Raw genomic sequence first — 18,531 nt, forward strand, 5'->3', positions numbered from 1 at the left:
ACCCACACAAGCATGGAGAGAACATGCAGACTCCACACAAAAGGGCCCAGGCCAGCCGGTGGGTTCCAACCCAGAACCCTCTTGTTGTGAGGGGACAGTGCTACCCACTGCGGCACCATGCCACCCTGCATTAGATCTGTGCATCATTAATCATCAATAACCCCTAACTAAAAAAACAAAACAACTCTTTTGGCTTTATCTGACTGAAGACTGTCCAGAAGGCCTGCGTTACAGCTTTAAGATATTCATCAACATTCATATCCTGAAGCTCATTTAAACTCAATGACTGAGGAGCAAACCAAAAATTAGAACAGAGGCAGGTAACATCATTTTTCTTTACATGTGACGAAAGCTGTTTATTTTCTTAACATCTCATCATGTGCATAATTTCCGAGACCTGAGCCACTCCACAGTAGCACTGTGATTTCAATATTTTGTACGGTATCCAAAATTAAAGACAAGCAGAGAAGTACATCAAAGTAAAACTAGTACTAAATGTACTAAAGTACATAATTTCAGTGAAAGTGATTTGGTATGATACCATAGCATTTTATATATCTGCTAACATATGATACCTATAATATTTTTTGCCTTTTATTAACCCAGCAGTCAGTATTTTCAAAGTCCTGTGTACATATCACAGACATCAGATTGTGAAGTGCACTCTTAGAAATCTCTTTTCTCTTATATCAGAAAAAAAGTCATAAAAATAGTAGTCTGGTCATGCAGACTGCAGACATTATTCAACATAAAGCATATTTTCTTCTTCTTCCCATGAGCAAAAAACACCTGCTTCTTTGACTAGAGGGCGCTTACCATAACTCTCCAGTGTTTATAGACCTGTTCTATGAAAGGCCAGGAGAGGGCGACAGAGGAATGAAACAGACCAGGTATACAAAGAACCTTAAAATAGATGAACTCTTTATGAAGAGTATTTTCAAAAAGTTCTCTTAATCAAAGCACTGAATAACTTATTCATATATTTCTGATTTCCTTGACGTAAACATTCACAGTTCACACCCCTTAATTTCCTCCTTGGTGGGTCTTGGCATCTCCTCCTGATTCTCTTCTCTCTGAAAGTCACCCTCTGTTTGCTCAGCAGGACAAGGCTCCGAAGGCTGCCGTTCAGAGGTCAGGGCTTGTGCTTCTGCTGCCTGCTCCTCCAGATCTTCCCTGTTATCTGGATCATCCTTTGCTACATCTTCCTTTTCACAGTCCCTGTCCCGCACCTCAGCTTGGCCGTGTTCGGCTTCCTCTGCTGGGCTGTCTAAAACCAGGTCCTCGTCCCCATTTTCTTTCGGGCTGTACAGTTCAGATGGGGACAGACCACTACCGAAGGCACCTGCCTCCTCTCCAGCTGACCTCCTGTGCTGTCTTGTGGGCGGGCGCCTCTTAAATGATAGTCGTGCACGAGTCTGTGTGAAAGAAATGAGTATAGGTTAAAAATGTAAACAATTCAGGGTAACTTTCAATAGTATGATCAAAAGATTTCTTGAAACTGTGTAAGTCTAATCAGCATTTGCGTGAGAGCACTGCACAAAATGGTATCCAGAGACTCTAACTAGGTTAAGGGAGATTAAGATTACATCTTAAATCCCCCTTGCAGCAGCACCAATGCACTACAGGGGCAACTTGCTTAAGCTTATCCAAGGGCTGCTTAAACAGTGGATGCAGAACACCCGCTGACAAACACGTCAACACGGATGGGGACCATGTGTCCGACTGTGACATCACAGCTCACTCAGCGAATAGCATGAGAAACGCTTCAGGGGGCTTGACAGGACAACAGATCACGTTTGTCATTTAGTGACTCAGAACCTCTGTGCAAGAAACCCACGTAACATATGAAACATGAGAAGACTAATCTATTCAAAAATACATCTACATGATCTGTAATCATAAGAAATGTATATAACTGGAATAACATGAATTATGGTGCATTTGTATTCATTTATTTTTTTGTTTTTAAATGCTGTACAATACTTCCAGTAACACCACAAAACCAGACCAATTGCATTATAAGGTGATCCTCTAACGAATAGCCCAGAGACGTATTTGTCTTTTAGATTGTGAAGATGTAAACAGCTTTGCACGAGTCCACATGTTTACCTTGTTGAAGCTAGGCAGTGGGGCACCCTCAGGAGGGCTGTCAAAGCTGACAGGATCCTCCTCTTCAAAGGACTGCTGTTGGGGCCGCAGGGTGGGACCCAGTGGGCTCTTCGGGCTGCAGGGTGTGGTGGGGGACAGTGGTGCCGGCTGCAACTTCACCTCAGAAGTCTTGGGCGATGGCAGCAGAGCGGTCGGTGACAGAGCAAGGTTGGCCTGTAGGGTCAATGTGACATCCTGAGGCCTGTACACTGTAATCTCTTTAGCACATTGTCTTGTAATAAAGCTTTATTGTAAGACAATGCTGCTGTTCATCTGTGGTGATATTTTTATTTAAACTGGACTTTTTATGACAAACAAACTTAAAATGACAGTAAAACCTGAGTTTGTCTTGAAGAGTAAACCAGATTGCATTTATGGGAGTCACTTTATTTAGAGATATAAATACAATAACTAAGTGAGTACAATTAAAGTAATTAAATTATGTTAACTTGGGTGTATAATTAGAAAATACATGTATATCTACAGTATATCTCTTCAGTATATCTACTCATCGTTATTACTCCTCTGTCCTGCTTGCTGGCACCTTCCTACTTTAAAAACACCTGCACCTGCCAGAATGATATCCTGAAATGCCCGTATTCAGTTATCGTATTCAGTTTGACAACTTAACTACTTTAAAACCTGAGCTACGCCACAGCCACTATATACGTTTAGAGGAGTGTATCCTACCTGCACTGGGGAGAAGAGGAAGAGTGAAAAGCGGCAGCCCTTTTGTCCCATGGCTGCCCACTGTGTGAATTGCTTAAGAAAAGATGGTGGCGAGTTACATCCTCACCAGAGGCTGGATGGCCCATGATCCCATTAGCTCATTAATCTGAGCCAATAGTGCCACCAGGGACAAGTCCTTCCCCTTTTTAGCAGCAGGTGAACAACACAGGCACTAGCGTCAACTGAACAGTGGGTGGCACTAGTGCTTTAAATATTAATCTCCTGATTTTATACACTCCTGACTAACCCTCCCTGCACTACATCCTATAACACATAACATAAATTATTTTATATCACATTTTCATCACAGAATATTCTGATGTTTTGAGATGCACCTACCTGCAGTTTCTCAATAATGGGTGAACTCTTCATTTTCATTTTTAAGGGCTTTGAAGAGGCATTAGTTTTCTGCAAGAGAACACAGTTGGACTAATTCATTAAATCATCACAACCCCCTTTTGAAACATGGGAAACTAATGATGACATTCAGCGATACATCTGATGCCATCTTACTTCTAATGAGTAACAGTGATAAAACTGAATAACTTTTTAATTGTACATGCCTGTAATGTACTAATTTTTGCACTTGTACTTTGTGCTTTGGATCGGTCATTATGCAATAATAGGTATTTGTGGTTTGTATGGTAGCTATTTTACTGGAAGAAAACATCAGCAGCACAAACACAACTATTCCAGTGTTTTAGGCAAAGAGAAAAACGATTAATTGTATATTTTGCAATGAAATGTTACAATAAACAAATCCAAGTCTGTTTTCTGAGGACTTCTTTTGTATATCAACAAGACAAATTTGTCAAACATAACAAGCAAACAACAAACAAAATTACTTACATCTGATTCTTCATTATCATCTTTGTGGTTTTGCAGCTTCAGAGAAGATGGAGGTCTTCCATAAAATGGCGACTACAAAGGAAGGGAGGAGTAGGTGTAAATAAAATGATGACCTAAATGTGTGTTAAATTACCTTTATTAAATATTTACTGTATGTAGTGCAGCACTGTGCAGACACTATAACATATGGAATAAGATATAAATACATTACGTCACCTCGTCATTTGAGGTGGGCGTTGGTATAATATGACCTTTGAACCTTCCAGCCAGCTCAGCCACAGATGGCTTGGATGGAGGATCCTTCTGGAAAAGAAAGACATTCAATAAATCTGGAAATGATTTTATATAAACAGTCCTGATATTAAGATAAGCTGAGGGCAGCACTGGTAAATGTGTGAACTATAGGAGTGGATCACATGTAAGCAAGTAAGTTGAAGCATTCTTTGCGTGACCTTCATTTTTTTTACTTCCTTTATAGTGCCCAAAAGCATCATCACATAGGCACTCATTAGAACAAAGTGTGGAATAAAGCGTGGACAGTAAAGCATTAAAACTAAAATCACACAAAATTACAATAAAAACTGAATACAGAAAGACATTATTCAGCAATTATTACACAAACAAATGCTGTATATATTGACTATATGTATTTTTAGAAGAATAGTAAACATGTTCTTTGACATGATGTTGCTTATGCCATTGAGTAGTAAAAACTGAATCTACCACTACTTGAACTCTTTGTATCGAAAGTAAGCAGAAACATAAAAATATCAACCACACCCAGTCCAACACCAGTTAACAGCAAAGTGTTTTGAAACTTTACAAATTGCAGTTATAATGGATCACATTGGCTAAGTTCCACCAACCAAAACATGTTGTGTTAATTTACTACTTGACAATATCGTGATGCTCTTGTCATATCTGGTGATTTGTCTTTAATTCTGTGGGAGTGTAAAACTTATTAGTTGAAGGCCTGTGTGGAAACCGCTGAACAAGGAACTGTCTGAACATAAAGAACATGTTTCACTTCCTCGATATCAACAGGAAAAATGCAGATGTGTTGAAAAAGCAGAGAGGATGAATATGCAACAACAGCAATGATAAAAAAGACAACTCCACTAGTGTGTTTAGCGTTCATTGCTGTCCTTGGAAGAACTCAACTCTTCTCCTTCTAAAGAGTTGATTTTCAGGACACAGGAAGAGCCTCTTTCTTTCTTTCTTTCTCCGCCACAGCTGTTCAACATCACACTGCAGCGTGTGACAGGAGGGACCTGTCCTTGCAGCCTCACGCTGTTATCACTTCTTGGCCCCTTTAACTTTCTGTCTCTCCCACTATTCCCAAGCTGATTGCAAAACCTCCCTCCTCCATGCTCCCTTTTGATGACCATTAACTCACTCCACATATCTGTGGCGTAAGTGATAAGTTGGCTGCAGGCTGGAATGTATGTGTACGTAAGCCTCGAAAACAAAACTCCAAGTATTACTCTTATGCCAAGTGCTTTGGAGTGTGAATGGGATTTGTTTAGTCTGAGGTGTGCCAGGATCATACAGATTTGCATACATCAATGTCGCCATTTAATGATTTGCATTGTACAGTCACTGCTTGTAGTGCTCCTGCCATGGAATTCTCTTTCTGGCTTACATACTACATCTCATTTCCATCCTACTTTTATTGACCGCTAAAAAGCTCAGGCTTCTCCTCACAGCTGCCAATTCTGTCACATTTCCTGGGTGTGCACTCTCAGTTCCCTCCCTCTCCTCTCTTCACATTTCGAGCCTGTGGAAACGCAGATCTTTCAGTTTCACAGATACACACATTCCACACTTTAATCACACGCTTTATTTTCCTTTTCCCTCTTGTTCTCCACATGACCTCACCACCTTGCAGCCTCCACCCAGCATATTACAGCATCAGCTAGACCCGCAGTGCCTCTGTTAATGCTCTCGCCGAGTTGCCTCTGTGTCCTAATCCACATCCCAACCTTTTTCCTGAGCTCTCTCTTCTCATCCGTGATAAATAATAATCACCAGGGACCACCCACCCTCTACACCATTATTTTGTAACCTCTAATTGTTTAACTCTTTCCTGTCCTTCAGAAAACAAATGCCTCCTTTAGAGCACAAACTCTAGTCACAACAGTGCAGGCAAAGGAAGTTGGGCTTTGGCTGTTTAGTTCGCCACTGAGATGTTTTGGGTGACTAAAATCAAGGCTTCAAATTCTCTATTGTCCAACTTTATTTAATGACCGACAATAGGAACATACTAAACACAAAACATACAATCAAAGGGGTCTTTGTTCTCAACAGGGTGTCACTTCTAATCTTGACATGCTTTAATGACATATTACAGGTGATAATAAAGTAAAACCATCTATGATGGGGTTTAAATCTGCACATTTACAGTAATTGCTGAGAATAGATTTGTATTTTCCACATTTTGATCCTAACAAAAATGATGACATTAAAACATGAGTGCTACATGGAGGCACATCAGCAGCGTCAACTGTTTTTGAGGAAGTTTTTCAAAACATGTCTTGCACATTTTCTGTGAATATGAAATATGGATATGAGAAAAAGTGTGGCTAACTAAGCACTTAATATGTTATGACGTCAAGAACACTTGATAAAGGCATCGTCAGCAACCAGCAATTTTTTAACTTTTTGTTTGCCGTCTTTTATTGATGATTGCATTTTTTTTTTCTCAGTGAACCATACAAGGCCTGCTTATCAGTAATGTGTATGTTTAAGTCAGCTGGGACCCCAAGCTCTCTGGAAGAGTGGGAAACTTTGGTTCACTGCAGGCGCGAGCAGGGCAAACTATTTTTGGGGCTCTAGGCCTGGGAAAATCCCCCAGAGCGATGCAGGCAGTCTGGATCACAGCTCTGCTCTGTAACCCCTCAGCTCCTAGAGGAGAGTGTCCATGGATATGTTAGACCACATCTGAAACATACTGTAATCTAGGATATGGGGCAATTGAGCATGTCTAAACAAGGAAAGTATGAAAAAGAAAGAAAATTAGAGCCTTAGCCATGTGATTGAAGTTATCCAAAAAAACAGGCCTGGGTCATCACCAAAAAGACACAAGCTATTTATGAACACTGACTCCCTTCAGATGTTGCTAGTGTTACAGTTACACATATGGATTTAACTTAATTTGCTAAATGATGAGTGCTATCTCTATTTCATTGCATGATAAAAAAGCAAAGAACCTATGATTTTAGCAAAACTGGAATAAAAGGGAACAGCGGTAACCATGAGGACAGTTGTGTCCTGAATGAGAGAATTTGCATTCATTTGAATCCCTGAGTCATTTGGGGAAATATGGTACCATTTAGTCCACTGCAGTGTGGAAGATGGACCCGGGGAACAAAATATTAATAAGTACTTTTGAGCTTCCTTTGAGCAACACACATAATTTGTATATACTTTTGGAGATATGTTGTGTCTTTTCCATAGCAGTAGAGAAATGACAGGAAACAAAGGGAGAGAGAGATGGTCTGCCGCTCGATTTGAATTACATATGTTGCGGTTGTATATCTGACATTTACCTGCCCATTACCCTACCTGAAAACCATTTATAGAGGACTGTGTGAACATGAAGCGAATGGAGGGAAACCAGCGCATCCTCACTGAGCTTTGTTAGGGTAAATAAAGGTCAATCTCAAACAGTGTCTTAATTTCCAGGCTGTGGATGGAGACACGAGGTTCAGGGTATGACAGATGGCAGATGTGGAAAGAGAACACAGAGACAAACACATCACACACAAAGCCTGCTATTGTTGGTTCCTGTGATTCCCATTTCCAGAGGCAGAAGAGCGGAAGCACATGATATTAGTCCCAGTAAATCCAAACATATCTGCTCGATGTAACAGCGGCGGTCTGAGAGCAACAGGTCATGTAATCTAGCATGGAGCTGATAAAGATGATGTCTAGCTGAGGATCTTTAACCCTTCTCTAGGAATGACTGCTTTGACTTTCAATCCTCATAAGCTCTCGTTGGTGACCCCCACACAGTGAATATCAGTGAGACTGAACATAAATAAAGCACAGCAAAGCACAGCTGTTCAGCAAGCTCTTGTCCAATAAGCTCTCCAAGCGTAATGGCTTTGGTCTGAAGCTGTAGACTTTGTTTTCACGAGTCAGTGTGCTTTGCCAGGGGGAAAACCACCGCAGTGAACAGCTCCCTTCTGCCTACACTTGTTAAGTGGTAAAGAGAGCAGACAGGCACCTTCTTGCTTGCTGCCTGTCCAGGAAAACATGATGTGTTTTTGGAGTGGCCTTCATCTGAATATCTCACTTTTCCACTGCCCTCACTGGCACTGTGTTTTTACATACACTGAGTACTGTGGAAGTACACAATAAAGAGCCTCAGTCACAGGGATTAGGTAAATGGGCACACTCATCTTTGAGCCATTGCTGCTGTTGCCCCAAGGAAAAGGGGAGGTGCTGCAGATGGACAAGTACTGCAGGGTGGAGAAGCAAATATAAAATGAAATAATATGCCTCCAGACGGAAGAAAAATAAATCTGATGGTCTAGTAAGCTGCTGACAAAGTTGTAATCCTCAAGAGACCACATGACTGAAAAATGTCTTTTTCTCAAATGTGATAAATTAACAACAAATAAGTTAAGACCCAAAAACCCAAAAACCTTCTGAGATATATTGTTCAACTAAAGTTTAACAGGCAAATAATGACTATGATGAAGACAGATATAAGAACCAGGCCCGTTTGAGGAATGTCATGATATTTTAGTGAGCTGTACTGAGCTGTTGTGCAATAAGAGGGCGGAATAATATCGTGTAAATGATGAGGAACCAAAGATTTTCAAGAAATGTCAACAGCTCAAAGTGCAGAGTACTTCATTCAAATGTTTGAACATCAGCAAGAAGATTCACTTTGATACAAGCATCTGTTGGGGATTCTCTGCAGTGTTCTGGTTTTCTCATCCACTCTGATCTAGCAATCACGACAACAAAAAACATCCGGACAGCGGATCAAATGATTGATGTGGAAGCTGAATAGCAGAGACATGGGATTATTTCATTCAGCGTAGTCTTGCATGTTCCCCACTACTTCAACATGTAGTCCCTGCAGAGCTTCAGTGCCACAGGGTTTGACATCCATTCATCCACGGTCCACTAGGATCAAATATTCTGCTGAAGAGACATATGTCAAAGGTCTTGGTCTTCATGCAGGGGTTGACCTTTTCATTAGATTCAGTGGGTGAAAGTGACAGTATATTTACTACTTAAGTACCGTAAAAACATCTGTTCTACTAGTTTCAATAACTCCATGCAGTGTCATTCAGCTTTGTTTTCATCTTTCTTTCTGAATTTTTTTTTGACAAACTCAGTCCATCCTTTCCAATATTTGTCAAAAGTGTTCATCTGGAAGTCTCAAAACAAATGTCAATTCCACATTTCATATTCAGCCAGTCTGATAATGTAGTCTGGCCTTGAATTAGCAACTTTTTTTTTTTTTTTTTACAGGCAACCAGCATTATTCTAAACATTCACAATTTAGACAAACCAAGAAGATCCAGTAGTGCCTTTTACAACTACAATACCTGAAAACAAATCCAATTTTGATGTTTTCTCACATTGTTATCCAAAAGTTGGAAATCTTCGGGCAGTCCCTGAACATGTGATAGTGTTTCGCTCACTTAGTCACACGCCCTCCATGTTGTCTGCTTCATATTAAAAATGTTCTCCTCCCTTTACCACTTTTCTTTTATATAAGATGTGTACACCCCATTTTTGTTGAGGTTTTCACACTTTTGGCAGAAAGGCTGGAAGTCACAGTTTCACTCTAAACTCTCTCCAAACTTTATTTAACATCTTGAGTTACTGGTTACCTTGCAAATCAACAAGTAAACATGTAGTTTATTTGGTGAGTTCATGAAATACGATCAAGTTTACACTACCCACAAGTGTAAATAAAGTAAAGTAAGTAAAATGACCCCACATCAACCTGATGCAGCATTATAGTGCTTCTTTAATGCATCAATAATAATAATCATAACACTTTGAAAGGGGCCATCATTCTGAATAATGAGTATTTTTACTTTTGACATCTCTCTGATACTTCTGTTCTTATGGTTGAGTGACTTTTTGAATGCAGAAGTTTTACTTGTAATGGAGTATTTTTACACCTTGACTTCACTAAAGTATATAAATACTCAGGCCATTCTTTAATGGAAAGGTCACAGTCCTGTTTCAAAGCCACTCCACAGAAATGGTGGACTTGTCTATTCTGATTCTGATTCCTCTCAGCCATTAGTCAATGCTGATTAGAGAATTTTTCCTCTATCACATATCTTTCATGACATGTTCAAACTTGCAGTGCGAACCTGTCTTAGCAACTCAAATCTAATATTACCTTCCCCTGTTTTCAATGCAGTGATGAACACACATAGATGAGGAAATCAGAAGTAGGGTGTGACAAATCTTCACACACTGCTTAGTAAAAAAAAACAGTGTTAAAAAAAAGCAAAACTTGACATTGAAAAAAATGTCATTTGCACAGACAGCTTGCAGTACTGATTGTGTTTGCACTACTTTCTGCCAAAAAAGTAAACAAAAAACATGGCTAGGTGCCAATTTTAGAGGATGGTGGTTGAGGCAACATAGGTTAACTGTTCTGCAGGGAGATTTAGAAGTAAGTAAAAGTCATGATTATACAGTTGTTGTTTTTTCTAGTTTCCACTTCCTGCGCGCCTGGCTCACTGCTCTCAAAACCTGTCTGCATGTATCTTGACAATCTGCAGATGTCTGAGACAGTTCAGGCTGCCTCTCCAACCTGTTCAAACCTAACTGGCTTTGATGGCAAAAACATGCACTGCCCCAAGGTGCTTCCGACATGACGATTTTGGCTCGGATCTCAAAAACCTAACACTGACTCTAATGGCGCTTGTTCACTACACAGTTCCAGCACAGTTCCAGCTCCAACTCGACTCGACTTGTTTTTTTTTTTTTGCGTTTCCAGTAGGGATAGTACCTGGTACCTGGTACTTTTTTAGTACCTGCTCTGCTGAGGTTCCAATCGAGCCGAGCCGATACTAAATGTGACGTCAACAGTTTTTAAATACCGGCAACAGCATTGCAGTCATACAGTCGTTTCTCTTCTCTTGCTTTGTGTGTGACAGAAAGCCACATACAGCAGTAAGTACACCACTGCCTCCATGTCCTCCATTGTTTATGTGTTTGTGTCACGTAGAAAACGAAGTCACAGCAGTTTCGTGGAACCGTGCTACAGTATGATGACCCCGCCCACATTCAGTAGGTACTTTTTTGTAATGGAAAAGGTCGTTCCTGGGACCGTACCGAGTCAAGTAGTGCTAGAACTGTATAGTGGAAAAGCGCCATAACACTGGAGCAGATGTGTGGAGTGGATAGCAGACATCTCCTTTCATATTTTAAGGAATTCCCCTCGGTCTACATGTATCTTTAGATGACATATGTTTTTTTTCTTGTGTGTTTTCTTTGGCACATCGCAGTATCCTCCTCACTGATCTCCTTTTCTGCTCTGTCGTTCCCACCCCGGTTATCTCTCTGCCTCACACACTGTTTTGGACTGAAACTCAGAGGGTTAGGGTCTGACACAGCCTCGTCCCTGATAGCAAGACTCAGAGAAAAAACAGTGCATGAAAAGCTTGAGGCATGTAATGAATCTAAGTCAATGATATAACAACAATGTTTAAGAAAAGGATGACAGCCGCTTTACAATAAAAAGCAACTGAAGCAGCTGGGGGAACTATGAGGCTTTACGAACCATTTGATTGGTCATAAAGGTGTAAGTATCTTCCAACAAGCCAAGCTTCCACACAGTTACTTGTAAAGAGAAGTGAACATGGAGAAGTAAATACAAGCAAGAAAAACAGAAAATAAAACCACATGGCAACTCAACCAGTCATATAATATTTTTGATTGTCTGACAGCAATCATGCAACTAATGCAAACTGGCTTCAGCTAGTCTGTCATCTATGAGAAAGGCATTGTGTTGCTTCTCACTCAGCATAACAACCTGCTGAAAATGCGGAAGCTTGTACTTTATGTTAAGATCTTAAGGTTACATCAGATTAAAAGTTGAGGTTTCAGTTTCTTTGTCATTAAAACCACACAGTGTGTATCCTTCAGGCCTGGCAAACATGCTGCATGCATTTTTTACCCTTTGAAGACTGAAAACAGCCCCAGTTTAAAGATGAAAATTACATCATCTGGGTTATTTTTTAAGCTCCCTCCAGAGCCTCAGATAACATTATACACCTGCTTTCGGAGGCTGTTTATTACTCCTCAAGATGATTCAACTGAACTTCATTCCTAAAACTGGCACAGTGCCCCTTCATGACTAATTCACATGGCAACAGTCAATGTTACCCTAAACTACTTTAAGTTTTCACAGTGTTACTGATATCTCTGGGGAAACCAAATGTGTTGAGAAACAGTGAAGAAAAACTGTGAAAATATGAAGATTCTGCAGAAACAATGTACTTCCTGCTGTGTGCCTCCATTTTCCAGCTGATTTTGCAGTTACTGTTGACATTTTGTAAACTGTTAGTTTTAAAGAAGTTAAAATATGTGGACAGAAGGTAGAAAATATGCTGACAATATGGACAAAATCAAATATCACAATATTTTTGATCATATACTTTGATATTGATATTGTAGGGATGACATATTCATACAATTTTTGATAAATAATCATCAGTAATTTGGACATAATAACTAATTAACATAATGAGTAAATAATACAGTTAGGATAGTCTGGTAAGTTCAGAAAATGACATCCCTTTACTGTGATGCAGCCTTTAAAACCAGGAAAGAAGAACGCTTATGTCATATCACGATACTACGATATTCAAAATCTAAGTCTCATATTGAAATAACATCAATACATTGCCTAACCCAATAGTAGGTTGACCTGGCTTGCAGGATGTTTGTCAAAACCATGACAGGAAGCATCAATGGAACTTCAAGTCATATGAGATGCTAGTGGTTTGTTCAATCATCACTTTCATTTTGATCCAACTCATCTCACCATGGCTTAAAAGCCCTTTAATCAAATGACCTGACTGATGAATATAGACTTTAAAATCAGGAACCATCAGTACAGTTTATACACACTACACTGTACAGTGTGATCTGAGTAGAGATCCAACCATAACCACACTGTGACTTAGAGAAGTTTTGAAAGTTTTCCTCAAAGCTGATGCTTTACATTCCACTCAGCTTCACGGTAAGTTAGGTGTCTGTTTTATGTTCGGGACAGAGTGAACCATTCACCCTGCACTGACACACATAAAGCTTAATGTATATCCTGAGCAAACACCCCTGATTGAATATGTCACTGATGATGTCTACTTCTGACAAGAATACTAGTGGATGCTTTTACTCTGTGTCACACAAAGCTTCAAAGGATGCAACAGGACACTTTTTTTCAATGTTATACTGCTGCTGGTGCTGCGAATGTAGTATTCCTACTCATAATAATAACAGTGTAAAACCATTTCAGTGACGCACTGTTATGAAGGAAAAGGAAAACTCATTAGCAAACGTCTGGCTGGTACAGACAGGGTTCCTGTGTTATTGGTTTCTAAACTTTACTATGGATTACATAATAAAATAAATGTGCGTGCCATATGGTTGGCAGGGCAACCCTAAATACTCACTCCTCGAGCTGTGGTGTTGTTTTTCCATCAAAGGAAAACTAGCACCCTACGCCCCTCACCACAACCCAACACAAGCATACAGTTCAAATCCTCAGGTGTATGTACACAGACACAGACTCACAAACACAATTTCTAGTTTGTGTATCTGCAGTAATAGCCAGAGGTTCCAACACGGGGGAAAAAACATCATTTAAGAATTTCCATGTGTTAATCTACTTTTCAGGCTTGCTTGAGGCTGTTGTTGTCAACCAATATTTGTGAATATGAACAGCAATTTCCTAAAGCTAAAAACACACAGCAAGAATTTATGTCATCAAAGCTGTCGGAGCGGTTTAAATGACAATGAGGCTGACTTTACAGGCCAGTTGTATATTTGCTGTAGGCAAAATGCGGTGTGCAAAACACTATCCTGTCAAAACTCAAACTGGGGCTGCAACATATAAACAGGTTCCATTCCACATAACTGACAGCGTGAGACAAAAACATCAAGAGCAAAACTAGCAGTAACCTCCCCTGGCACAACTAGCCCATACATTTCTGTACTGCACTGTTCTCACTGTGGTGAAGACTGGGTGGGACAGTGTGTCAGGAGGGTGTCAACAATGGACCAAAATGGATTTCCAGATACTGACCACAAGTATATTTGGAACATCAAATACCTGAAGTTGACTGGAGAAATGCACAAACTCTAAAATGACTTTAGAATCATTGTGGCTGCCATGGAAACACTTTCTGAGAACACTGAAGTGAAAATCTTAACTTGAACATCTGAATAGGTTAGGTATTGTTCACTGAGACCAAGGGTTAAGAAGGTGTGAGTCAGCGTTCAGTTCAAATTTTGATGCCAGTGCCATCATTCTCAATATCACCTGGCAGACTAATAGCTGCTTAATTGTAGTGAAAACTAAGCTAATGAGAGTTGGGCTGGGTTTACGAGGTTCCATCCAAGATAAAAGCTAGATTCAGCAATAATGGTTGGACCTGCTTTCAGCATCTGTTGAACTACATGCAGCTTCAAACAAGTTGAACCAAAAAAAACAACAATCTGTGACTATTCAATATCAAAAAATATGTTTACTTAAGAAAGCCCCCTTCACTTTACCGTTCTTTCATCTTTTCCAGTTTTGGGGGCAAACCAAATTCTTTTCTCTTAGTTTTGGCAACAGGTAAGAACACGAATAAGAAGAACAATCCAAGCTGAACTTGCCTGAAGCATATCTGAGTCCTAAAGTTGTAAGTGGTGTAAGTATCCGAGGGTAGTTCTGCTGTGGTAAATTACTAATGTGCTCCCTCACGTGCTGTGGGGAAAAATGGGTGTTCCTCTTCCTATTCGCCACATGACATTAAATACTTGAGAATGATGGTAAAAGTCTGCGGGAACAGCTTGTTTTGCAGGGAGGAGGTCACAAACCTGTGAGCACACTGCAAGAAAACTGTGTGGAAAGACTCAGACAGACCTATATCATGGAAGTCCACCTCATCTTTGTCAGCTGAATTCTGGGTGAGGTGGAAAACAGCTGACAATCAAAAAATGTAGACTTGAAAAGTAAAACACATAGTTATTTCACAATGTTCAGACAATGTTGACAAAGGGAAAGCTCTTGTCACATTTATCACAGTGAACACACACGTTGGCTCATGACAGATGCATTTCTGGCTGTGGTTACTTGTTATGAAGTTGGTACCACAAACCTACTCTTAAACTAAATCAGCCTCAAGCTCAAAAAATACTGAGCCGAAGCTTCCTAGCTACGCACAATCCTCTGTGTGTGTGTGTGTGTGTGTGTGTGTGTGTGTGTGTGTGTGTAACAGAACAAGTACACACTCAGGGAAAGAGAAGCCATCCATTCATAGTCTTTATAATTACATCATCCAAACATCATATGCAACCAGTCTATTATATGTCTAATATAATTATAATTACACTGTATTATAACAATATTTATGTAACAGTAAAGAGATAAACACTGTAAACATCACCATGAACATGAATACTGATGAACAGCCAACATAACTGGTTCACTGCCTGCCACAGTGAGTTAAAAACTTGTTATATTGCTGCACATACAGACCCAATAGTCCCTCCAGAAATATCACAGTAATAACAAACAACATCAAAACATACTATAAAGTCTCTTCACTGAGCTCCTGTGATGTAATGTTTTAATTTCGACCACACATGGCTGCAAAAACAACATCAAATCATAATAATAATACAATACATAAATAAATAAATAAAACATCTGCTCAAGTGGTCTAAAAAAGTACAGCCGCAAGCAGAAAAGTACGCTTTAGAGTTAGTAGAGTTATTACCTCCATCCTGGGGAAAGCGCCAGAGTTCGTCCCCTCCTGCGTTTTTTTCTGTTTTTCGGTTTATGGGAGCAAACTGGCTGCTGGTTATGAAGAGACTGAGGAGCGCAGCGGGGACAGAAAAGCGCTCTGTGTTTCTATCTGGAGCCAAATCAGCCTCACGGACGACGATGAGGAGGAGGAGGAGGAGGAGGAGTAGAGTGGAGAACTTTAACGCGCTGTTTGGGCCAGCTGTCAAGTGCACAGACTACAAGCATACTTCCACTTTCACAGTAAGACTTCCTTTTAAATGAACGTGGGGTTTTTTCTACAAATAGGTAGAGTACAGAGGAAGGAGGGGGGAGTGGCTGTATACAAAATCCCCCTTTTACATGTGTGAACAGAGGCAAACTGGAATTAGTGATTAGTGTTACACCAAATGGATTAAAGTGATGAATAATGGAGTGAAATATGCATGCCTGTTCACTCAATGATGTCACCAGCTTTCCTGAGATGATTAAAAACAGCTGCTGTTACATCAGTGACTGAAGTCTAAACCGGAAGATCCACTTGAAGTGCAAGTTTAAACCACACAGCAGTTTCCTGCCCTACAACTTTTGAATAATTAGCAAACCTCTCTACTTACTCTTTTAAACCTTCAATTTACTTTTATGAGAGCATCCACATGGTTTGAATATCCTTTCATGATCATCTTTTTTTTCTACTTTTACTTTGGAGACACCATCTGCTGACTTCTGGTATTTTTCTGGCTTTCTTTACTTGGCTGTGTGAGGTGGGGTATCACTCACCACTACAGTATTTCAAAGTGGTTCAGTTTAGCTTTAGATGGTCCTCCATCCCCACTATGTTCATGCATACTGGTTAAAAAATGTCCTTAGTATTCAGAAGGTGTAATCATACAAACACTGACGAGAGTATGTGGTATTTTTTCAGAAATTTCCAACTTCCTAAAGGCTTTCTAAAATTTAGTTTCACATAATGCAAAAAAAACAAAAGCGGAATAATGTGAAGGCAACAAACATTGCCATGACAATAGTTATGTAAAACATGCCTGTTGAATCTCATGTAACTGGGACATGGGAGGGACATCTAATGTGAGCTGAGGCTGAGGCTTAGGTTATGCATGTCTGATACTTCATTTCTGTAGCCTCACCTGCTCCTGTAACTATTTTATTATGTGCAGGAGCATTTCAAGGGTTCGCTGTAAGCGTTGCACATTTCTAATGCTGCTTGATCTCCTCTGAACAAACTGCTTGCTCCCTGTTCTCTCCAGTTTCCCTATGATGTAAGTCTATGACATTCACAACTGGCAAGCATGTAAATATTAGCTACTTTTTAGTCATTTATTCTCCTTTTGACTTTTCATGTACGAATGAAAGATCTGGGAGTGTCTCTGTTGTGCTCCCTGGAGCAGAAAGGAAGGAGGAGAGTCAGTCATCCAAGTGGTGACGAAGCCATCTGATGGATTGGCCTCTAATTCACCAACAACACACATAGTGGCAGTAAAGGCTGCTTCTCCTGCTGGCATGTCGACAACACAATATTCCTTAAATTAACTTAAGGCCACAGAATGGTGGAGAAAATAGCTTCCTGTGCACATGAAAAATGTATTCTTACCATCATCAAAACTAAATTACTGATCTGTCATCACTTAGAACTTGTTTATCTGTCAAATAGCCAAAAGCAAATTCTAGTTTCACAGGTTTAGAAAATGACAGACAAACTGGTTCTTTTGTCTAGAAGGTTTACATTTTTCTCTCAACAGGTCTGATGTCAAACACAGTTCATGAACAAACACTTAACAGATAACAAGTAGATAGAAATTAGCCTCCAAATTGCAGGGAACTCAACTAATTTAGAGAAAGAAACGGAGCATTATGTCTTCCATGTGAAACAAGGTTCATTAAACAAAGGAAAGTCTTTACTAAAAGCTTTAGAAGATGAGGTGATTAGTACTTATGAAGTTTATTATCATTATTACTGCCATCAGAGGCATTTGAAAGTGTTGCGGAAGCGCCTGGTGGTGTGTAAAAGGCAAAGACACATTTGTGTTTGTTGTCTTACTGTCACCCAGCTGTGACAACAAAAGCGCACACTGAAAGTGATGCGGTGCTGACAAACATCCGACCCATTGCAGCCGCAAGACATGATTGCCAGTGAGTGAATTAGACAAACCATTTCAGGCTTTTATGTTGGCACAAATATAAATGACCTCACACCTCTAAATAAGTAGTCACCTTATTCCCTTGCCTTTCCATCATAGCAGCTCTCACAGCCAACATTTGTGGTGTATGATCAACCTCACAGTGAAGCTCAGAGTGAGAAAAGCTTTGAGTTTTTGAGGAAGATGAAAGAGAGAGCATCACAGGCCATGAAGAAAACCACCTGGCTGGCTAAAACAGAAACAAGTAGGAGAAATAGTGAACATCTTTGTATAAAGAGTTGTTTATCAGAACCCCAAGAAGCACTCTTTTACATGACCTCCATTTTATCAGCTTCCTGTGGCCGCACACATGGTCCAGCAGGGACAGGAGCCAAACAGGAAGTGAATAAGTGTTGCTGATAATCTGTGGAAATGGGCTGTATAGAGAAGCTGATAAAGATTTTTTACAGAGAGAAGCAAAAACATGAAGCTTTAAACAAAGAGCAGTGTTAATGTAGTTGGAAAACCAAAAGTTGATTAATCTAAATCCCAGGAAACTTTCAATATTTTTGTAATATGTCTGAACAAATGCATCTTCATATTTTATAAACTGTTTGTTGCATTACATAGTTTGTCTCTCATGACAAGAGTGTACTTTGGCTCCCCCCGCTGGTAGAAAGGACC

At 39.9% G+C, this 18,531-nt stretch overlaps 1 protein-coding gene across 2 annotated transcripts; it reads right to left on the minus strand.

The window, feature by feature from the left end:
* Positions 1–884: 884 nt before the first annotated feature.
* On the minus strand, positions 885–15,808 carry zgc:153184 (uncharacterized protein LOC751652 homolog). 2 transcript variants are annotated; one of them, XM_053320870.1, is made up of 6 exons: positions 15,708–15,808; positions 3,943–4,029; positions 3,727–3,798; positions 3,217–3,285; positions 2,110–2,322; positions 885–1,415 (listed from the first exon to the last, which is right to left on the minus strand). In XM_053320870.1, the coding sequence occupies exons 1-6, from the start codon at positions 15,711–15,713 to the stop codon at positions 1,008–1,010; spliced, it is 855 nt and encodes a 284-aa protein (XP_053176845.1). In that variant the 5' UTR covers positions 15,714–15,808; the 3' UTR covers positions 885–1,007. The 2 variants fall into 2 exon arrangements, with proteins under 2 accessions (XP_053176845.1, XP_053176846.1); XM_053320871.1 differs by having other exon boundaries at positions 3,943–4,026; positions 15,708–15,796.
* Between the last annotated feature and the right edge of the window lie 2,723 nt (positions 15,809–18,531).

Source organism: Scomber japonicus, chromosome 6, assembly GCF_027409825.1.
Source record: "Scomber japonicus isolate fScoJap1 chromosome 6, fScoJap1.pri, whole genome shotgun sequence".
Taxonomy (NCBI): domain Eukaryota; kingdom Metazoa; phylum Chordata; class Actinopteri; order Scombriformes; family Scombridae; genus Scomber; species Scomber japonicus.